Source organism: Physella acuta, unplaced genomic scaffold (genome assembly GCF_028476545.2).
Source record: "Physella acuta isolate Inbredline_101_S28 unplaced genomic scaffold, ASM2847654v3 ptg000196l, whole genome shotgun sequence".
NCBI classification, from domain to species: Eukaryota; Metazoa; Mollusca; class Gastropoda; family Physidae; genus Physella; species Physella acuta.
The window spans coordinates 440,778-466,271 of NW_026731715.1; the positions used below are offsets into that span (position 1 = coordinate 440,778).

Consider the following 25,494-nt stretch of genomic DNA (forward strand, 5'->3'; position numbering starts at 1 on the left):
TGCTTGATTTTTATGTTGGTCCAGTAGAGCTGGAATTTTCTTTTTTATTCAGTATAGCTGGAGGGATTAATGCCCAGTATACTTGAATGTTTTTTGTGTGGTCCAGTGGAACTGGAGTGTTCGAGTTTATTCAGTACAGCTGGAGGGTCATTCCCAGGTACGTGAATAAATTCGTAAATTTTTGTTTGGTTTGCTCAGTATAGCTGGAGGGTCAATTCCCAGTATACGTGAGTAAATCGTTTGTGGTCCAGTGGAACTGGAGTGTTCGGGTTTATTCAGTACAGCTGGAGGGTCATTCCCAGGTACGTGAATAAATTCGTAATTTTTGCTTGGTTTGCTCAGTATAGCTGGAGGGTCAATTCCCAGTATACGTGAGTGAATCGTTTGTGATCCAGTGTAGCTGGATATTTAGTTTGGTTGGCCCAGTATAGCTGGTGTCTACCTGTTTCAAGTGTCAAAGGTGATAGCCCTACTTTTAATGTTTAAGTTAAAGTGTTTGTTGTAAGCCACATTTTAGTAATTAACCGCCACCATTTAGCTGGATAAGTTCCGTAAGTGTGAATCATGGACGTAATGAGTTTTATTGAGTGTCCAACTCTAGAAGTTTTAGACAGGTTTTGTCGCTTAGAGTTGTTGTGTCTAGTTGAGGAGCTAGGACTAGAGGTTGATGTGTCGGATAGAGATAGAGTTCTACGAGATCATATTTGTGTGGAGTTAGTAAATACAGGTAGATTAGAGGAGGAGTGTCTAGACTCGATAGAATATTATGAGATCGGACGTATTAGGGTTGAAGAAATTGAGAGAAAGTTTCAAGTTAAGTTGTTAGAGATCGCGAGAGAAAAAGAGGAGAAGTTGTTAGAGATCAGGAGGGATATATTCATGTCAGAATCTTGGAAGGAAATTAACATTAAAAGTTTAGAGAAACTGTTCGGACATGAAGTTAAACTATTAGAGATCAGGAGGGAACGGGATTTACTTAGGCTATGGGAGGAGGCGCAGCTTAGTGGGTTGTTTGACTTTCCAGAATCTGTCTCTGTTTTCTCTCAGGCTAGTGTAGTAGTTTCCGAGGATCGGTATAGAGATGAAGATAGTTTGTTGTCTGATAGAGTAGGTAGTGAGTTTTGTCAGTCTCAGACTAAGGCTGCCACTAGCTTTGGCTCAGTCCCTGAAGTCGACTCTAACCTAGCAGAATCAGCACAAACGTCAAAACGTGCTGATAGCTTACGAGTCGAAAGTTGTCTGCCGACAAGTACTGAAGGCAGTCAGCAAATTATTGGTTTAGATAAAATCACGGCGACCACTCTGTTGTTGACCAGTCATGAAAAGGGGCTGTCAATATCTGACCCAGTGGATACAACCACCGATGATATAACGGCAACCACTCTGATGTTGACCAGTCATGAAAAGGGGCAGTCAATATCAGAACCAGTGGTTACAACCACCGCTGAAATCACGGTAACCACCGAGAGAGTGAATACCCATGAGAACAGGCTGTCCTCGTCTGAACCTGAACCAGTAACTGCATCTGATCAAGACCTTACTACTTGTCATCTTGATGGCGTCATGACCTTATCCGGAGGTCATGTGAATGGTGACCTACACCTTCAGTTAGACGAGTCAACGAATCTTCTGCCAGCCGCGGTAACAGACGAAATTGTTACCCATTGTCTTGGAGGTGAGCCTAACACGGGCTGTCCTCCCATTATCACGGCAGTATTTGATTTCTCCCCGACCAAGTCCAGCAACCCAGAGGCCATGACCTCACCTGGAGGTCACGTGGATGGTGTTCTACATCCAGAGATAGACAAGTCAACGAATCTTCTGCCAGCATCAGTAACGGACGGAATCGTTACCCATTGTCTTGGAGGTGAGCCTAACACGGGCTGTCCTCCCATTATCACAGCAGTATTTGATTTCTCCCCGACCAAGTCCAGCAACCTGGAGGCCATGACCTCACCTGGAGGTCACGTGGATGGTGTTTTACATCCAGAGATCGAGGAGACGGTGAATCTTTTGTCCGCGTCGGCGACGAGCCAAGTCATTACCTCTTGTTTTGGAGTTGAGCCTAACTCAGGCTTCCCTCCCCTTATCTCGGAGCTGATTTATTGTTCTTTGACCGACCCGGGGAAGATCGGTAATGTGACCTCAGCGGGTCACACTTCTCCCGTCAACCGAGAATGTGTACATGTGAGCGCATATCACCTCACTTTCACAGAGACGGGGCGTGAAATCGACCTCTCTTTGTGCGGCTCGGTGTATTTGTTGTGGGCGGATAATATCTCCGTCACTAAAATTGTGCTGCGCCGGTATAAAGTTCGGCTAAAGATTTATATTTACGGACTCATGATGACCCGCAAGACGGAAACATAATGACAATGTGTACCTTTGTGTTTCAAACCTATTAGAACTGTTCCCAAGATAGACTGTTTCATGTTTTCCCAGGATGCAAGTGTTCTAATCAAAATGAACTGTTTTCAGGCTTAAAGAATGTACCTTTTACATGTCTTGTAAAAAAAAAAAAAAAATGTGTTATTGATGTTTTACATGATGATGAATTCGTGACAGTTTTTAATTGTATTGACAGGTTTTGTTGACTGATGACGTAACTATCAGTAAAACGAAGACTGTTGGTTTTCAATCTTAGCATTATTTGCGACAGTGACACATGTGTTGCAGATTTGCTGTTTTATTTACTTTGATGTCTATGTTTGATGACATTGTGTTTGGGGTATTTAGTCAAACTTGTTATTGTGACTAAATCATCCACGTTTCTTATCTTTTTAGTAATGATTATGTTAAATGGATTTAGTCCCATTTAGGTTTATTCTGGGACTTTTGAGGAATTGTGAGATTGGTATGGTTGTCTAGTAAGAGAGGTTCAATTAATTCACCATGTGGTGGCGAATTAATTTCTTGAAGGGTGGGGGTGTTACGACCACTTGGTGTTTAACCTGGGCTGACCCGTATGTTGGGGTAGCGATCTCACGCTCATCCATCAACCTGGCGGTGGTCAGAGGCTGACCAGTGCTGGCCGTGAGAACCTTTGGGCCGTGACGGCCACACCGGATTGGGTACCACACTGTGGGCAATGCATACCTGGTGTCTTGGGGGACTCGGCTATTAACGTGGCCAACAGCCCATAAATTACCTGGTGACACCACGGGCTGACCGTTGATGCTTGATCTAGGCTAGTGACGGTCCGTGTTTTACGGCTGGGAAAACCTTCCAGATCGCACAGGGCCGAGATGGACGGTCATGTCCTGACCTGACCTGACCTTGGGGTCAGGCTCGATTAACAAGGTTCCCACACTAGCGAGGGACGACTTGAGTACTTTAGGAGGGTATACCGGAGACTAGGGGGACACAGACACTCTCGACAGACACTCGGGGGACACACTCGGAGACGGACGGACGTCTCGGATAGCTAGGTTTAGAGGAGACATGGGTCGTCTCTGTGAGCTAGTGGAAAGCCACGACATGTTTTAGACTTAGGCTAGGCTTGACAGTTAGGGACAAGTAGATTAGTCAAATTAAGGACTTTAGTTGTAGATAGTTGTGTATTTTTCCTATTGTGTTCCATGTGGTGGCGGGTTAATGTTAGATGTTGTGATTTGTGGCGAATAAATAGAGATTATTGAAGTTGGCTTTTATTTATTTTTATTTTTCTTCTTCTTGTTTACGATTCCCCTGACTAGTTCGAAAGGATTAGAGAAGGGGGTACGTAACACTAACATTAGACTATCAGAGAAAGTTAGTGTAGCTAACATTCGACTATCAGAGAAAGTTAGTGTCGCTAACATTCGACTATCAGAGAAAGTTAGTGTCGCTAACATTAGACTATCATAGAAAGTTAGTGTCGCTAACATTAGACTATCAGAGAAAGTTAGTGTCGCTAACATTCGACTATCAGAGAAAGTTAGTGTCGCTAACATTAGACTATCAGAGAAAGTTAGTGTCGCTAACATTAGACTATCAGAGAAAGTTAGTGTCGCTAACATTAGACTAACAGAGAAAGTTAGTGTCGCTAACATTCTACTATCAGAGAAAGTTAGTGTCGCTAACATTCGACTATCAGAGAAAGTTAGTGTCGCTAATAACATTCTACTATCAGAGAAAGTTAGTGTCGCTAACATTAGACTAACAGAGAAAGTTAGTGTCGCTAACATTAGACTAACAGAGAAAGTTAGTGTCGCTAATAACATTCGACTATCAGAGAAAGTTAGTGTCGCTAATAACATTCTACTATCAGAGAAAGTTAGTGTCGCTAACATTAGACTAACAGAGAAAGTTAGTGTCGCTAACATTAGACTAACAGAGAAAGTTAGTGTCGCTAACATTAGACTAACAGAGAAAGTTAGTGTCGCTAATAACATTCGACTATCAGAGAAAGTTAGTGTCGCTAACATTCGACTATCAGAGAAAGTTAGTGTCGCTAACATTAGACTATCATAGAAAGTTAGTGTCGCTAACATTAGACTATCAGAGAAAGTTAGTGTCGCTAACATTCGACTATCAGAGAAAGTTAGTGTCGCTAACATTAGACTATCAGAGAAAGTTAGTGTCGCTAACATTAGACTATCAGAGAAAGTTAGTGTCGCTAACATTAGACTAACAGAGAAAGTTAGTGTCGCTAACATTCTACTATCAGAGAAAGTTAGTGTCGCTAACATTCGACTATCAGAGAAAGTTATTGTCGCTAATAACATTCTACTATCAGAGAAAGTTAGTGTCGCTAACATTAGACTAACAGAGAAAGTTAGTGTCGCTAACATTAGACTAACAGAGAAAGTTAGTGTCGCTAATAACATTCGACTATCAGAGAAAGTTAGTGTCGCTAATAACATTCTACTATCAGAGAAAGTTAGTGTCGCTAACATTAGACTAACAGAGAAAGTTAGTGTCGCTAACATTAGACTAACAGAGAAAGTTAGTGTCGCTAACATTAGACTAACAGAGAAAGTTAGTGTCGCTAATAACATTCGACTATCAGAGAAAGTTAGTGTCGCTAACATTCGACTAACAGAGAAAGGTAGTGTCGCTAACATTCGACTATCAGAGAAAGTTAGTGTCGCTAACATTCGACTATCAGAGAAAGTTAGTGTCGCTAACATTAGACTATCAGAGAAAGTTAGTGTCGCTAACATTAGACTAACAGAGAAAGTTAGTGTCGCTAACATTCGACTATCAGAGAAAGTTAGTGTCGCTAACATTCGACTATCAGAGAAAGTTAGTGTCGCTAACATTCGACTATCAGAGAAAGTTAGTGTCGCTAACATTCGACTATCAGAGAAAGTTAGTGTCGCTAACATTCGACTATCAGAGAAAGTTAGTGTCGCTAACATTAGACTAACAGAGAAAGTTAGTGTCGCTAACATTAGACTAACAGAGAAAGTTAGTGTCGCTAGTTTCATTAACCTCTGACTACCGCGTCACGATGCCCCTCCCACTTGTGATTAGATTTTTTTTAAATGACGACGGAAAAAATTCTAAGCAATAATTCTTCGCATCGGGAATTGTTCGTGGCAACCATGGACGGGGTCAAAGAGACAGGGGTCACGGAGACAGGGGTCACGGAGACAGGGGTCACGGAGACAGGGGTCCCGCAGACAACAAAGGGGACAACACTCCGTGTACACGGTCTGAACTAACGCACACAGACTGTTTGCGAACGTTTGTCATTTTCATCTCCGCGATCTTAAACCCTTCATTAGCGTGCCGGGCGATAGGATAACGCCCCCTTCTAGGTCGGCGGAGAATTTACTGTTGGGTGGGCGTGACGGTGTCGACTTAATGAAGGGGTGGGATACCAGGCCGGGGACGGGACAAAAGGATCTGGACTAGCCCGATTGAAGACCATTAAGTTTGGCCGTACGACATTTGTTATGGTCTGAGTGACCCACTGAGAGGGACCTTGAATCAGGCCACAACCCGCCCAGCGGAACCCCCGCTCCCTAGACACGCCCTAACACAGTAAACACGATGGGCAGCTTAAACTACTTTAAGTGGCTACCTCTATCTTCAAATTAAAATCTTTAAGTGGCTACCTCTATCTTCGAATTAAAATCTTTAAAAGGCTACCTCTATCTTCGAATTAAAGTCTTTAAAAGGCTACCTCTATCTTCGAATTAAAATCTTTAAAAGGCTACCTCTATCTTAAAATTAAAATATTTAAATGGCTACCCCTATCTACGAATTAAAAACTATAAATGGCTGCATATATCTACGAATTAAAACCTTAAATTGCTACCTCTGTCTACGAATTAAAACCTTAAATTGCTACCTCTGTCTACGAATTAAACCTTAAATTGCTACCTCTGTCTACGAATTAAAAACTAAATGACGCCTACACTATGCGAACAAAAAGCAAGTTTGATACCCAGTCCATGAGACTAGCATATGAGAGGAGACTAGCATAGAATAATGTCCATGAGACTAGCATATGAGAGGAGACTAGCATATGAGAGGAGACTAGCATAGAATAATGTCCATGAGACCAGCATATGAGAGGAGACTAGCATAGAATAATGTCCATGAGAGGAGACTAGCATAGAATAATGTCCATGAGACCAGCATATGAGAGGAGACTAGCATAGAATAATGTCCATGAGACCAGCATATGAGAGGAGACTAGCATAGAATAATGTCCATGAGACCAGCACAAGAGATGAGACTAGCATAGAATAATGTCCATGAGACCAGCATATGAGAGGAGACTAGCATAGAATAATGTCCATGAGACCAGCATATGAGAGGAGACTAGCATAGAATAATGTCCATGAGACCAGCATATGAGAGGAGACTAGCATAGAATAATGTTCATGAGACTAGCATATGAGAGGAGACTAGCATAGAATAATGTCCATGAGACTAGCATAGAATAATGTCCATGAGACCAGCATATGAGAGGAGACTAGCATATGAGAGGAGACTAGCATAGAATAATGTCCATGAGACCAGCATATGAGAGGAGACTAGCATAATGTATTGATTGAATCCAATTATTAGAGTCTGACAGGTGACACACGAACAAATGGTACCCCCATCTAGGAGTTCCATTTAGATTCTAGACAAACGGCAGGGCACCGCCGGCCCAGGGTCTGTCTCGGCAGACAGATACCCATTTTACCCAGTGGTGGTCGGCGGCACGTCAGTCACTCTGTCACGTGGTCTCTGGCACCGTGGCAGACCTGTGTGTGGGAACGTCGACCAGACGTGTGGCTGTTACGTCACAGTTGACCCACTTTATTCACATGTGTCATTTACACCGACACACAATAAACAATAGCAGTCAGACGTTGAGTAAAACTAGCAGACGTTAAAGTAAAACTAGCAGGCGGAAAGTAAAACTAACAGACGTTAAAGTAAAACTAGCAGACGTTGAGTAAAACTAGCAGACGTTAAAGTAAAACTAGCAGACGTTAAAGTAAAACTAGCAGACGTTAAAGTAAAACTAGCAGACGTTGAGTAAAACTACCAGACGTTAAAGTAAAACTAGCAGACGTTGAATTAAGCTAGCAGCCAAAGATTTAAAGTGTACAAAAGCTCTTAGTGAAACTTAACCAGACAACAAACCCATTTGCCATCAGTTTAGATGCCGTAGTTGCACACTAAACTGCACCTTAACTAGAAGTTTAGATGCCGTAGTTGCACACTAAACTGCACCTTAACTAGAAGTTTAGAATCAACAGTTGTGGTCTTAAATGTTTGACAACTTGGTCATTCGATACATTTGTTTAATCGAATCGATACCCAATCCCAGTATGTGAATAAACGTAGAAAAATTGAGGAATCGATTTTATAGTTCACACGCAAACGATAATGGGCGAAAAAAATTCCACCGGCGCATACCTTGCGAGATTGCCATTAAAATTCTCTGTCCTTCTTCTTTGTAAATGTCCCTGTGGAAGTTTTCCCTGTGCCCTGGTTCGGGAATTCCCATTTAGTACTTATGTCGTTAATTTCCGTCCCATTGTCCGGGCTGGCTCAATGGGGAGACAGGGGAAAGGAGATCACGTGATGCCCGACATTTATCACAGCTGCTGTTTTCTGGGCGAAATTTGAGGCTGAACTTTTGTGGGGGTGGGGCAGGAGTTGGGGGTGGGAGATGGGGGTGGGGGAAATGTTTTAAAAAAGAATGGAAATAAACAAATAACAAAAACATGTCTACAATGAACACGTTACATAACATCTAACATGAATAATTTTCCAACTTTAAGACTCTAGAATTGAATACCTCAACTCAGTTATGTGTAGTGTACATGACAACGGTGACTTCATTAATGTGTACATGTGAACGGTGATTACACAATACATCCGCAGTCCCTACTACACATCAACAGTGAAGACAAGATATAACACATCTGATATCTCCACACGATATAACACAGCTAGTCTACACACGATACAACACAGCTAGTCTACACACGATACAGCACAGCTAGTCTACACACGATATAACACAGCTAGTCTACACACGATACAACACAGCTAGTCTACACACGATACAACACAGCTAGTCTACACAGGATACAGCACAGCTAGTCTACACACGATATAACACAGCTAGTCTACACACGATACAACACAGCTAGTCTACACACGATACAACACAGCTAGTCTACACACGATACAACACAGCTAGACTACACACGATACAACACAGCTAGTCTACACACGATATAACACAGCTAGTCTACACACGATACAACACAGCTAGACTACACACGATACAACACAGCTAGTCTACACACGATACAACACAGCTAGTCTACACACGATATAACACAGCTAGTCTACACACGATACAACACAGCTAGTCTACACACGATATAACACAGCTAGTCTACACACGATACAACACAGCTAGTCTACACACGATATAACACAGCTAGTCTACACACGATACAACACAGCTAGTCTACACACGATACAACACAGCTAGTCTACACACGATACAACACAGCTAGTCTACACACGATACAACACAGCTAGTCTACACACGATATAACACAGCTAGTCTACACACGATACAACACAGCTAGTCTACACACGATACAACACAGCTAGTCTACACACGATATAACACAGCTAGTCTACACACGATACAACACAGCTAGTCTACACACGATATAACACAGCTAGTCTACACACGATATAACACAGCTAGTCTACACACGATACAACACAGCTAGTCTACACACGATACAACACAGCTAGTCTACACACGATATAACACAGCTAGTCTACACACGATACAACACAGCTAGTCTACACACGATATAACACAGCTAGTCTACACACGATATAACACAGCTAGTCTACACACGATATAACACAGCTAGTCTACACACCACCACGGACGTATCACAACCCGAGCAGACTTCAGCCATAAAACAGACAACGGCTAAGACAGCTATAGCGACAATAAACTTTGTAAAGGCGCGCTAACGTCACACATACACGTCATAGAGAACTGCGTTAAAAAGTAAATAACGGTCACGTGACTTGTATAGACAGGACTCGCAGTTAAACACGTGCATTCTTTCTGTCCGATGCAGTTGTGATAACTTGATGTAACACCTTGACAGTGTTCAAGTGATACCATTATGTTTATACTGATAGTATTATTGTATAGGGCTATACATTTCATAAATCAAAAAACCATATGTCACGAACTATGGTTGTCTATGTATGGCTATCATTATGGCTGTGTATGGATATCATTATGGCTATGTGTGGCTATCATTATGGCTATGTATGGCTATCATTGTGGCTATGTATGGATATCGTTATGGCTATCATTGTGAATAAGTATGGCTATAATTATGGCTATGTGTGGCTATCATTATGGCTATCATTATGGCTATCATTATGGCTATGTGTGGCTATCATTATGGGTATGTGTGGCTATCATTATGGCTATGTATGGATATCGTTATGGCTATCATTGTGACTAAGTATGGCTATAATTATGGCTGTGTATGGCTATCATTATGGCTATCGTTATGGTGGGCGGCTATGTCATAATAACATCATTTAGAAACGGTCCTTACAATTTTGGGTTAAGCGAGACAACTGAGAGATTGTAGCATCAGACGACACAACTGAGAGATTGTAGCATCAGACGACACAACTGAGAGATTGTAGCATCAGACAACACAACTAAGAGATTGTAGCATCAGACGACACAACTCAGAGATTGTAGCATCAGGCGACACAACTGAGAGATTGTAGCATCAGACGACACAACTGAGAGATTGTAGCATCAGACGACACAACTGAGAGATTGTAGCATCAGACAACACAACTAAGAGATTGTAGCATCAGACGACACAACTCAGAGATTGTAGCATCAGGCGACACAACTGAGAGGTTGTAGCATCAGACGACACAACTGAGAGATTGTAGCATCAGACGACACAACTGAGAGATTGTAGCATCAGACGACACAACTGAGAGATTGTAGCATCAGGCGACACAACTGAGAGATTGTAGCATCAGGCGACACAACTGAGAGATTGTAGCATCAGGCGACACAACTGAGAGATTGTAGCATCAGACGACACAACTGAGAGATTGTAGCATCAGACGACACAACTGAGAGATTGTAGCATCAGACGACACAACTGAGAGATTGTAGCATCAGACGACACAACTGAGAGATTGTAGCATCAGACGACACAACTGAGAGATTGTAGCATCAGGCGACACAACTGAGAGATTGTAGCATCAGACTACACAACTGAGAGATTGTAGCATCGGACGACACAACTGAGAGATTGTAGCATCGGACGACACAACTGAGAGATTGTAGCATCAGACGACACAACTGAGAGATTGTAGCATCAGGCGACACAACTGAGAGATTGTAGCATCAGACGACACAACTGAGAGATTGTAGCATCTTGCGATAGACGACACAACTGAGAGATTGTAGCATCAGACGACACAACTGAGAGATTGTAGCATCAGGCGACACAACTGAGAGATTGTAGCATCAGGCGACACAACTGAGAGATTGTAGCATCTTGCGATAGACGACACAACTGAGAGATTGTAGCATCAGACGACACAACTGAGAGATTGTAGCATCTTGCGATAGACGACACAACTGAGAGATTGTAGCATCAGACGACACAACTGAGAGATTGTAGCATCAGACGACACAACTGAGAGATTGTAGCATCAGACGACACAACTGAGAGATTGTAGCATCAGACGACACAACTGAGAGATTGTAGCATCAGACGACACAACTGAGAGATTGTAGCATCAGACGACACAACTGAGAGATTGTAGCATCAGACGACACAACTGAGAGATTGTAGCATCAGACGACACAACTGAGAGATTGTAGCATCAGACGACACAACTGAGAGATTGTAGCATCGGACGACACAACTGAGAGATTGTAGCATCAGACGACACAACTGAGAGATTGTAGCATCAGACGACACAACTGAGAGGTTGTAGCATCAGACGACACAACTGAGAGATTGTAGCATCGGACGACACAACTGAGAGATTGTAGCATCAGACGACACAACTGAGAGATTGTAGCATCAGGCGACACAACTGAGAGATTGTAGCATCTTGCGTTAGACGACACAACTGAGAGATTGTAGCATCAGACGACACAACTGAGAGATTGTAGCATCAGACGACACAACTGAGAGATTGTAGCATCAGCCGACACAACTGAGAGATTGTAGCATCTTGCGATAGACGACACAACTGAGAGATTGTAGCATCAGACGACACAACTGAGAGATTGTAGCATCAGACGACACAACTGAGAGATTGTAACATCAGACGACACAACTGAGAGATTGTAGCATCAGACGACACAACTGAGAGATTGTAGCATCAGACGACACAACTGAGAGATTGTAGCATCGTGCGATAGACGACACAACTGAGAGATTGTAGCATCAGGCGACACAACTGAGAGATTGTAGCATCAGACGACACAACTGAGAGATTGTAGCATCAGACGACACAACTGAGAGATTGTAGCATCAGACGACACAACTGAGAGGTTGTAGCATCAGACGACACAACTGAGAGATTGTAGCATCGGACGACACAACTGAGAGATTGTAGCATCAGACGACACAACTGAGAGATTGTAGCATCAGGCGACACAACTGAGAGATTGTAGAATCAGACGACACAACTGAGAGATTGTAGCATCAGACGACACAACTGAGAGATTGTAGCATCAGACGACACAACTGAGAGATTGTAGCATCAGACGACACAACTGAGAGATTGTAGCATCAGGCGACACAACTGAGAGATTGTAGCATCTTGCGATAGACGACACAACTGAGAGATTGTAGCATCAGACGACACAACTGAGAGATTGTAGCATCAGACGACACAACTCAGAGATTGTAGCATCAGACAACACAACTGAGAGATTGTAGCATCAGACGACACAACTGAGAGATTGTAGCATCAGACGACACAACTGAGAGATTGTAGCATCGTGCGATAGACGACACAACTGAGAGATTGTAGCATCTTGCTATAGACGACACAACTGAGAGATTGTAGCATCAGACGACACAACTGAGAGATTGTAGCATCGGACGACACAACTGAGAGATAGTAGCATCAAGCGACACAACTGAGAGATTGTAGCATCAGGCGACACAACTGAGAGATTGTAGCATCAGACGACACAACTGAGAGATTGTAGCATCAGACGACACAACTGAGAGATTGTAGCATCAGACGACACAACTGAGAGATTGTAGCATCAGACGACACAACTGAGAGATTGTAGCATCAGACGACACAACTGAGAGATTGTAGCATCAGACGACACAACTGAGAGATTGTAGCATCAGGCGACACAACTGAGAGATTGTAGCATCTTGCGATAGACGGTCTGACGGATTAGGTGACACCACCAGCACGACTGACCAGAGGGACGCTGACCCTAATGAGCTGTGATTGATCTAGACTCTGGCTTCAGCTTCCGACAGCTATCCTCAGCGGCCACACGCGCCGGACAGTGCTTTCCTGTGGCTGTCTAGATGGCCATTCCATGCAGCTGTCTAGATGGCCATTCCATGCAGCTGTCTAGATGGCCATTCCATATAGCAGTCTCGGTGGCCATTCCATGCAGCTGACTAGATGGCCATTCAATATAGCTGTCTAGATGGCCATTCCATGCAGCTGACTAGATGGCCATTCAATACAGCTGTCTAGATGGCCATTCCATGCAGCTGACTAGATGGCCATTCAATATAGCTGTCTAGATGGCCATTCCATGCAGCTGACTAGATGGCCATTCAATATAGCTGTCTAGATGGCCATTCCATGCAGCTGTCTAGAAGGCCATTCCATGCAGCTGACTAGATGGCCATTCAATATAGCTGTCTAGGTGGTTATTCCATGCAGCTGACTAGATGGCCATTCAATATAGCTGTCTAGATGGCCATTCCATGCAGCTGTCTAGATGGCCATTCCATGCAGCTGTCTAGATGGCCATTCAATATAGCTGTCTAGATGGCCATTCCATGTGGCTGTCTAGATGGCCATTCTATGCAGCTGTCTAGATGGCCATTCTATATAGCTGTCTAGATGGCCATTCCATGTGGCTGTCTAGATGGCCATTCCATGCAGCTGTCTAGATGGCCATTCCATATAGCTGTCTAGATGGCCATTCAATATAGCTGTCTAGATGGCCATTCTATGCAGCTGTCTAGATGGCCATTCAATATAGCTGTCTAGATGGCCATTCCATGTGGCTGTCTAGATGGCCATTCTATATAGCTGCCTAGATGGCCATTCCATGTGGCTGTCTAGATGGCCATTCCATATAGCTGTCTAGATGGCCATTCAATATAGCTGTCTAGATGGCCATTCCATGTGGCTGTCTAGGTGGCCATTCTATGCAGCTGTCTAGATGGCCATTCTATATAGCTGTCTAGATGGCCATTCCATGTGGCTGTCTAGATGGCCATTCCATGCAGCTGTCTAGATGGCCATTCTATATAGCTGCCTAGATGGCCATTCCATGTGGCTGTCTAGATGGCCATTCCATATAGCTGTCTAGATGGCCATTCCATTCTTAACGTTAAGAAGAAACTGTTTACCAATGCTTATCATAATGTTTAGTTGTTTTTTGTTTTTACTTCGGCAAAAGAAAATGTTTTTGACTAGATAAAAACCAGGTAACAATTGTTTCAATGTTGCGTAAAGATTGTGTCGTTTCTCCACTTGAATTCTTTTGTTTGTGAGCAAAAAACCAGGTAATGGCGTTATATAGCCCTAGCCTCTTTAGCGACTGATGGCTCTATATAGCCCTAGCCTCTTTAGTGACTGATGGCTCTATATAGCCCTAGCCTCTTTAGTGACTGATGGCTCTATATAGCCCTAGCCTCTTTAGTGACTGATGGCTCTATATAGCCCTAGCCTCTTTAGTGACTGATGGCTCTATATAGCCCTAGCCTCTTTAGTGACTGATGGCTCTATATAGCCCTAGCCTCTTTAGTGACTGATGGCTCTATATAGCCCTAGCCTCTTTAGTGACTGATGGCTCTATATAGCCCTAGCCTCTTTAGTGACTGACAACCAAAATCATCTGCATAGTATACACTGGACAATTTAACCCGTCCATCTTTTAACCACTGGACAATTTAACCCGTTCATCTTTTAACCACTGGACAATTTAACCCGTTCATTTTTCTAACCACTGGACAATTTAACCCGTCCTGTTTCAACACATAAATTACACGTTTTAAACAAAAGCACAGATTCCCTACAAACTGAACTATAGAACATCGCTACATTGTCCAAACTAAACTATAGGACATCGCTACATAGTCCAAACTAAACTATAGGACATCGCTACATAGTCCAAACTAAACTATAGGACATCGCTACATAGTCCAAACTAAACTATAGGACATCGCTACATAGTCCAAACTAAACTATAGGACATCGCTACATAGTCCAAACTAAACAATAGGACAACGTTAGCCCAATTAATTATCACATAATTTGAACGCTGAAGCTTAATGGATGTCTACATGTTTTAGGTGTACCATCTTATTTGATTGATAGAACAGTTATAATGGCGGGGTTATGTAAGAAGGGCTAATTAAATGATGAGTATTTAATTATGTTATCCATGAGAACATAACACGTAACAAATTAAAAGTATTAAAAAAATATCTAAAATCAATTGGGGTACAACATAAAAACCAATTTCGTTTCATTTTTATTTTATTTTCTCGTTCGAATTTTTATACAAACAGAAGTGCTTATATCCGTCAACCATAGAGGAAATACGCAACGTGCTTAAATCCGCTCACATCCGGTCGCTATATATATATATATATATATATATATATATATATATATATATATATATATATATATATATATATATATATATATATATATATATATATAATATTTGACATGATGCTGTATAATGTTTCCAGGGCTAGATGCGTGATGACGGTGCTATCACGTGGGTTGCTGGGCCGGGACCTATTTAATCAATTAAAATATATGGCGTTTGTTTTTCACGTTTTGGTTTATTGTCCTAATGACATTTATTGTATGATTTTAGCATATTACCTCTTAAAATAAAATCGTCGGGTTAAGTTAGCCAGGTGTCATGAGACAATTGTTATAGTTTTCTTAGCATGGTTTAAATATTAACGGGTTAGGGTAAGGGGATTGGGTTAAGGTTAAGGGTTAAAGATTAGGATTTGGGCTAGGCTAAGAAAATAGTTATAATGCTTTTAATGAGAACACATATTTAAAATTGTATCTGATCAAGAAAAAAGCATCTTCTTAAAGCATCCAAGTGTGGTGAAGGCGTCTTTGTTTCACCTCAGATAGTTTTCGTTATGTTAGAGCAAACGAACAACGACCGTTTTTCATCGACAGCCCATTAGAGGATATAATATAAGCACAATGCCTTTTTCTTCAACAGCCCTTTAGCAACTTTTGTATTTCCCTTATTGTTGGCCGCAATAAGCACTGCCCTCACACAATCCTTATCATACGTGTTTTGATACTAAATAAATTAAATGTAATCAAATCAATCAAATTATTTTTAGTGAATAATATTATTTTTAATGAACCAAATCACTATTCCTAGTGAACTACATTATTCTCAGTGAATCACATTATTCTCAGTGAATCACATTATTCTATTAAACGTGTCTGACCATCGCTGGATATAATGACCCAACGGCATGAAACTTTGTAAACAAACCAAAGAACTTGCCACGTGGCTGACATTGACAGTCGTGAAATTGGTGATACCAAACTAGGCTAGACAGGCAGTTAATTTAAGTGTAAAATAGTAAAATGGTTTTAGCTTAACTAATCTACAATTATTTAATTAAAGAATAAACAAAACAAATCCCCCTCCCCCCCCCCCCCCAAAAAAAAAAAGTTTGTTTCTAAATAAATATTGAGATGGGGCCCAGAGTATCAGTAGGCCCTATATATTCATTACGTATTTTTGTATATATATATATATATATATATATATATATATATATATATATATATATATATATATATATATATATAAGATGTAGATGTAGATGTAGATGTAGATGTAGATGTAGATGTAGATGTAGATGTAGATGTAGATGTAGATGTAGATGTAGATGTAGATGTAGATGTAGATGTAGATGTAGATGTAGATTTATGAAACATATACAGATAAATAACGATGTTTAAAGTTAAATATAAAAAAACTATTTGTCTGAATTTTAAAAAATAGGAAGAAACTCTACCATAATCCCAGTAACAAGAAAAAGAAAAGAAACTTGATCATTGAATCACTGACAAGAAACGAAACTTGATCGTTAAACTCTATTCAAACGACGAAACTAGATACTGGCGTCAGTTTAAAAATATGAAGAAAATATTTTTCAACAACTTAAAATATTATTTCCCTTTTCAAATCAAAGTTAAATAATGTAGGAGTTTCTATCTAAATGAAACAGGTACTCGGCTAATCAAAGACTCGACTGGTTAGAGATTTCTGGCGGGAAGATGAGTTGTATAGCGAGATCCCCCTAGGAACCAGTTCCACTGGTGCCACGCCCACCCTAGGATGCATTCTGTTACATTATTGCCAATAGATAGCATTGTTGATGGTGATTTCTGGGATTGGAAACACGAGCGTGGGGCGATAAAGAAACTGAGGCCTCCCAGAGGGCCGCACTCAGCTCCAGAGCCCGGCACCGCTACGTGTACAGCTGCAATATTCATCAGCCACGATATTCACAATTGCTGCCGTCGTTCGGATTGCGCCATGAGTCGACTGCATCACGACACAACACTAACTACACAAACTATCCACAGCCACTATCTAGAGCCACTACCTACAGCCAAACCTACAACCACTACCTACAACCACTACCTACAACCACTACCTACAACCACTACCTACAACCACTACCTACACACATTAACTACAACCACTACCTACAACCACTACCTGCAACAACTATCTACACACACTACCTACACACACTAACTACAACCACTACCTACACACACTAACTACAACCACTACTACACACACTAACTACAACCACTACCTACACACACTAACTACAACCACTACCTACACACACTAACTACAACCACTACCTACACACACTAACTACAACCACTACCTACACACACTAACTACAACCACTACCTACACACACTACCTACACACACTAACTACAACCACTACCTACAACCACTACCTACACACACTACCTACACACACTAACTACAACCACTACCTACCACCACTACCTACAGCCACTACACTATATATTGTATAACAACATCGTCAAGCGTGATACATTCAAGGACTCGTGCATAATATGTCGCGGAACAAAAGATTTCCGTCCTAGAGTGTGGGCATGTAGAAAATAATGGAGGTCCCGAATAGCCCAATCACAGATTGCCTAGCTTATGTGAAACTTCTGGTTCAAATGTCGGTTAGGTTTATGTAATTAGACATGTAGCCTTAAAGGCAAAAATAAAATAAAATCTCAGATTCTCTGCATTAACAAATAATTAGTTTTAACATCATAAAATAACTGTTCAAATACTCACAACACAAATTTACAAATTAATTTTTCCCCAAAGAAACAATAGTGATATGGTCCCAGCAATTGGACAAGTTGACAAAAATCCTTCCAGCTTTATTCTTGATATGGATAAAAACCGTGTTTTTGACCATTTTTGCCTTCATTAAAAAAATAAACCGGGAGTAATCTCCCCTAAACTTTCTCGAATATACTTATATAACACTACGGGGTATGGCAACTCGGAATATGGACATGATTTTTAATCCATTTTTAATTACTTAAACTTTTAAAAATAAATAGAATATAATAGAAAAAAGATTTGCGCATCAATTGAACAACAAACAATGTGTGTAAAATAGTGCGGAATATTAGTACTTTATAAATTCATATACGTTTTTTTTATAATCGGAAATTGCGTAAAGTCCTACTTCGGGTACACGGAAAATACTCAAACTTTGACAGAAGGCAAGAAATTATATCTTTTACTTACATGTGAAATTTCGTCTATCTATATCTGAAGCAGTACTCAAATTATAGGCTTTTGAAAAACCAAAAGTAGAATAAGTTTTACTTCAGGTTATCGTAAATCGCTGAAAAGTTAATGCAGAACTACAAAGTTGATGCTGAAAAGTTATCGTGTTCACTGACACACACACAGACATACGAACAAAATTCCAAAACTAAGGAAGGTATAAAACGTCGAAATTTTCCTCGAATTTTTGCATGATTACAATACTTTCTCTATTATTCGTATACGAGAATGTAAAAAACTAAGCTCGAAATAATTTTATCAATGTAATTGTAATATTTTCGTTAAGAATCTTAGTGATTTAACGTTCTAGTGAAGTTTAAAATATTTTTTTTAGTTTAAGGCTACATTTCTATTTATATCAATCAAGCCTAAATTACAACCTGAAGTTTCCCTTTCGTGAGACTAGTATTGGCTGTACATCAAGCAGTGATAGATCTTCTGAAAACACCACTTTCTAAATCTAGTAATTTGTACTCAAAACTTTGCTGATACAACTTTTTAATAAAATTATACTTTTTTTTTAAAACCACATTCCTGGTTGTGCCATGTTTATATCAATTTTCAGTCACAAAATGTAATCAAGCAAATTGTTTTTTATTTTAAATTATTTTATTTAGTTTACTTACCGATCCTTAGTCAAACAAAAACGAAACCATTTTTTATAACCATAATAATACTTACAACACCGTACAGGATTTTAAAAATATTTAATGCGCCTTTTGAATAATTTCGAGACTATTCTCGGTTGGGTCCATAGATTTAATTCAAATGATTTCAGGAACATTATAAAGCTAAGGTTTACTAGATGTGTACACGTGTTAAAGCCATATAAAGCAATGGTTTTCTCATACTTGTACACATATAAAGCAATGGTTTTCTCATACTTGTACACATATAAAGCAATGGTTTCTCTGATTTGTACACATATTGAGGCTATATAAAGCAATGGTTTCTCAGACTAATACACACATGAACCAACAGTCCATGGGTCACTAGCCGCTCAAATCACGTGCTACAAACGCGAGTTTTAATTAACCTTATGAGTTATAGCCCCTCCCCCTGCCATTGTCTAGTATTTATTATATAACAATCAAGCCGGTGTCGACGAAGATATTACAGGCAGATAATGCCCGTATAATTCACAGTGCCCTGTGCCATCATGTGACAGCCCAATCAGCTCGTATGACAATCCCCTCCCCTCACACAACCGTTAGCCTCCCCCGCCTCACACCACCCACCCACGGGCGCAGATTTTCGAAGGTCATTGTTTCCACTGCCACTGTGAAGATCAAGGACAAGACATTTTAATGGAATCAGTTGAAAAAAAAACTTCATTTATTTTTTAATGCGTTTATGATATTGAATTCCACACGATAGACTTGTTACAAAGACATATATGAGCATATGAACATACACACTGAAGGCCTACAATAACACAGTAATAGTAGACCGTAAAATTCTACGGGCGTAAAACTTTTTGTCAGGCATAGACACAAACACATATTTGATGGGTGTTTTAAAACAAAGACAGGTTCTCAACTGATACGCGGAGAAATGTGTAGAGAAATGTGGAGAGAAATGTAGAGAGAAATGTGTAGAGAAATGTGGAGAGAAATGTGGAGAGAAATGTAGAGAGAAATGTGTAGAGAAATGTAGAGAGAAATGAGGAGAGAAATGTGGAGAGAAATGTGGAGAGAAATGTGGAGAGAAATGCACTGGCATGTGCCATTAAGCTGTGAAAAACATTGCGAGCCAGCAGTTCTAGAGGTGGGAGAAAGTTCTATAAGATTATGGTACAGGATTGTGATGAATGTGGTGCAGTATTGTGGAGTAAGATGTGGACCATGATTGCGTAGTAAGATTGTGGTAAGTGATTGTGATCGTCTAACTCTAGTGGTAATGACAACTACATGTCTAGAGTATGTTAGCGTGTCAAGATTTGATCAAGGGAAATAACCCAACCCATGCTCGCAGAACACGCGATTTTCATGATTTAATGACAGCACAGAGTACTGCGCGTAGCACAGAGTACTGCCCGTAGCACAGAGTACTGCATGTAGCACAGAGTACTGCCCGTAGCACAGAGTACTGCCCGTAGCACAGAGTACTGCCCGTAGCACAGAGTACTGCATGTAGCACAGAGTACTGCCCGTAGCACAGAGTACTGCCCGTAGCACAGAGTACTGCCCGTAGCACAGAGTACTGCATGTAGCACAGAGTACTGCCCGTAGCACCGAGTACTGCCCGTAGCACCGAGTACTGCCCTTAGATCTCCCTATGTCTGCCTACATCACACAAATTTTTTTTTTCAAACTAGACACGTAGGTCAAGACAACAATTAAATGTGACATAAAATTTGACTTAATTAGATGTTTTTGTACTCATGTATAGCGCTGTTATACACACCTTGTTTGCGATCATCTATTAAATGTAGTTGTGCAATTTGATTTATGTGCAATTTTATCTAAAGAGGATGTATTTTTTTACTTTCTCGTATACAGAGTAAAGATGAAGAATTGTAATAGTACACAAAAGTCAGATGAAATTTTGACAGTTTTCATCGTTTTACACCTTAGTACTTCATCGTATAATCGGGCAAAAAAAAAATACATTTATCAAAATTTCGGCGTTTTACTCGTAATCGAGGCGGAAAAAATAGGCTTTGCAATTTTGTCCGTGTGTCTGTGTGTGTGTGTGTGTATCTGCGTCTGTGAACATGAAAACTAGAGTACCGCTACAGCTAGGTTGATGAAATTTCATATATAAGCATTATATCAAATTTGTAGTAATGAATCAATTTTTCAGCGATTTCTGGTAACTGGAAAAGGAGTTTATTTTAATATCGGCTTTTCAAAAGCCTATAACTTGAGTACTGTTTCTAATATATAAATAAAATTTCACAAATAAGTAAAAAAAAATCTAATTCTCAGTGTTCTGTCAAATTTTGAGTAATTTCCGGTGAACGGAAGTAGTACTTTACGTTATTTCCGATTTCTCTGAAAACGGATATGATTTTATAAAGTACTTATATTCCACACTATTACATACACCTGTTTATTTGAAGCGCAATTCGACAAAAAAACGAGGAATCAAGTTAATAAAGGCTTATAAAATTTAATAAAAACTTTTATAATAACAAGATTTTATATGCTAAAAAAAGAAAATAAATAAATTTGTTTAAATAAGCACGAATACACCAAACTTAAAATAAGTAAAAAGCGCGGGTCGATATAAAATAGATTTTGTTTTTTTTCAAGACAAAATTCAATCGTCGTCTTAGATTACCCATCCCATAATTAACTTATTTTCCAGAGACATAGCTTCACCCACTCTGAAGCTAACTTGGAACAATGTTAAAAATGTTTATTTATTTATCTGATTCTATATCTCTGTATTCACTTGATCTACCAACAATGGTGATAGTATTTCTTTATTGCATATTGTAAATGCTATTTTATTGATACGCCTTTATTATTTAAATGCTAGTTTATTATTATGTCAATATGTTTGTTGCTAACGGCCAATGGGAATCACATAAAACGTGACTACTTTTGCAGCCGTTACAAAATAAAAATGTATTAATTACCATTACAATAATTATCTGAACTACCCACGCTTTCTTATTAGTTATTTAAATAGTGGTCTATTATATTTTTAAAGTAAGACATTGATTTTCTTCATTCTCGTGCACATATAAGGGCTTGGTATAATAAGTGTTTGGTTTTATAAATGGACCTATGCACGCAGAGGCGTAGCGAGGGGGGGCGGGGGGGGGACATATGTCCCCGGGCGCCGACCTTAGGGGGGGGGGGCGCCAAATTGAAAGTTTGAGGGGGGGGGGTGCAAACGAAAGTTTGAGGGGGAGGGTGCAAATGAAAAGTTCGAAGGGGGGGGGGTGCAAATCGAAAATTTGCTCCCGAGGGGGGCGCCAAATTGAAAGTATGTCCCCGGGCGCCGGGAAGGATCGCTACGCCTCTGTATGCACGCGACTCACATGTAGAGTAAGAATAAGGATTCATCATAGACTTACCTGTAGAGTAAGAATAAGGATTCATCATAGACTTACCTGTAGAGTAAGAATAAGGATCCATCATAGACTCACCTGTAGAGTAAGAATAAGGATCCATCATAGACTTACCTGTAGAGTAAGAATAAGGATCCATCATAGACTGGATATCTAGGTGGTGAAAGTCCATCATGGTGAATGGCTTGACCGGGCACCGCTTGGGTCTCACAGTAAGCCTCAATTTAATCCGGTAGTTAAATAATTAGCCTCAGTCTATTACCGACCGAGTGTCCATATCACAGAAGGCGGCTATCACGTGGGTGGTCATGTGTGTGTTACATCACCCAAAGTCCCTGCAATAAAAAAATAAACATCCTGAAATACTTGCTTGTTTTTTTTTTTTTAATTTCACCCATCGTTACCGGCATATGGTGTAAACACACATCAACACACACACACACATCAGCACACACACACACACACACACACACACACTTCACCCATCGTTACCGGCATCTGGTGTAAACACACATCAACACACACACACACATCAGCACACATATACAAATCTAGCCTGGATTAATTAACTACCTTAATCATCGTCCATGCAGTTTTGCGAGCTTGGGTGTAAGAAAGTGGTGATTGGGGGGGGGGGGGGGGTAGGGGGGGAATGATCATGTGGTAAGAGGAGCATGGATATTTCTGTGCTGAGCTTTACTGATGGTATACTGTTGGTGTACTGTTTGTGTACTGTTTGTGTGCTGTTTGTGTACTGTTTGTGTACTGTTTGTGTACTGTTTGTGTACTGTTTGTGTACTGTTAGTGTACTGCTGGTATATTGTTGGTATACTGTTGGTATTTAGAGACCAGCATTGCTTTAGTTATGAATGGGCGTGTTCGCACGGTAGGACGTATGGTTATTAACATGAAAGGCAGGCGTTCGGATCCCGGGCTCATGTCTGTAAGACGTCACCCAGCTCTGGTGGTCACATGACTGACTGTAGGGAAAGTAAAGACGGCTGGACATAGTGCTAACGACAGTATCTCTTTATATGCCGAGCTCACACACACTTCATCTGCCTTACTGACCACCAAAAACCGTTACATATTAAAAATGTGTGTGTGTGTGCATTCTACAACATTAGTCGTCAGCAAGATGCAAGGGGTGGAAGTACCAAACCCCAGCGCGGGAGGGGGGGGGGGGTGTGGTTGATGGACGTTTAGAAGGCCCAAAATCCGACCAAAGAATATTGTTACTCTTACACCTTGATGGTGGTTTTGTAAAAATAAGAACAGATCTACTACAGCAGTGATTGTTTTACAGTAATGTGAATGATAGACCAAGGTTTAAACCACTTCCATGACTTATTGCTCCTAGTTAAATAGTCAAATATGGTTGCCCATAAAGCTCGTTTCAATGGTTTTGTACTAAGCAAAGTGAAAAGCAATGACTGCTCTTAAATGTTATTTAAATAAAGCATAAAAAATGAAACAGCAATAAAAAGCAATTGCTTCAAAATTATGAATATAAACACACAACAAACACGAGAAACCACATCAAGCTTGAAGGACTTGCCACTTATGAGGGGACATTTTGTTCGGCGGGTCTAAAATGAGATGAAATATTTGAGGACTTGACTACTTACCCCGTCAACAGAAAAAATAACTTGCTACTATAAAACGATGCCTGAAAGAAAGTCTGCTTAGAAAAATGGCAAGTCTAGTCCCCCCCCCCCCAACCACATTAAAGTTTCTGGCGAGGGTACTAGACCCACCCAACGTTTCCCCTCCCCCTTTTTTCATACACACAAATACACACACATACACACAAATACACACACATACACACACATACACACACATACACACACATACACACACATACACACACATACACACACATACACACACAAACACGTTATGATATCTGTGAGAAAACGCTGATCTAGAAAAAATATTTGCGCAATATCCACATCGATGAACACTGATTTATGCCCGCTCTCTAATGACATCAATTATCGAACTATTTTAATAATTGTGACTACTCATGACACATCTTAATAACAACATTATAGAACAAAAGTATATAACAAAATTATATAACAAACGTATACATCAAACTTATATAACATTTTTTTCTATCTAAAAACGTGATGTTCAAAAAAGCTTTAGTATAACATTGAGTCGTTTTATACATTCACACAATTTAACATTAAATCGTTTTCAACATTCACACTATTTAACATTGAGTCGTTTTCAACATTCACACAATTTAACATTGAGTCGTTTTCAACATTCACACAATTTAACATTGAGTCGTTTTCAACATTCACACGATTTAACATTCAGTTGTTTTCAACATTCACACGATTTAACATTGAGTCGTTTTCAACATTCACACAATTTAACATTGAGTCGTTTTCAACATTCACACGATTTAACATTGAGTAGTTTTCAACATTCACACAATTTAACATTAAATCGTTTTCAACATTCACACTATTTAACATTGAGTCGTTTTCAACATTCACACAATTTAACATTGAGTAGTTTTCAACATTCACACAATTTAACATTGAGTCGTTTTCAACATTCACACGATTTAACATTCAGTTGTTTTCAACATTCACACGATTTAACATTGAGTCGTTTTCAACATTCACACAATTTAACATTGAGTCGTTTTCAACATTCACACGATTTAACATTGAGTAGTTTTCAACATTCACACGATTTAACATTGAGTTGTTTTCAACATTCACACGATTTAACATTGAGTTGTTTTCAACATTCACACAATTTAACATTGAAAAGTTTACATCATTCAAACAATGTAACATTGAAACGTTTATACATTTTTAAAATAAACGGGAGTG

The 25,494-nt window shown here is 40.1% G+C and overlaps 1 protein-coding gene across 3 annotated transcripts in view; it reads right to left on the reverse strand.

The window, feature by feature from the left end:
* The window catches only part of LOC131936928 (homeobox protein six1), an 87,688-nt gene that overhangs the window by 51,164 nt on the left and 11,030 nt on the right, over positions 1–25,494 (reverse strand). The window contains exon 2 of one of the 3 annotated variants that reach the window (XM_059294058.1): positions 22,751–22,971. In XM_059294058.1, the coding sequence (XP_059150041.1) occupies positions 22,751–22,811 (61 nt within the window). In that variant the 5' untranslated portion in view covers positions 22,812–22,971. Of the gene's footprint in view, positions 1–22,642; positions 22,657–22,678; positions 22,698–22,750; positions 22,972–25,494 lie in introns of those variants that run through there. The other 2 variants (XM_059294062.1, XM_059294063.1) reach the window with 2 other exon arrangements.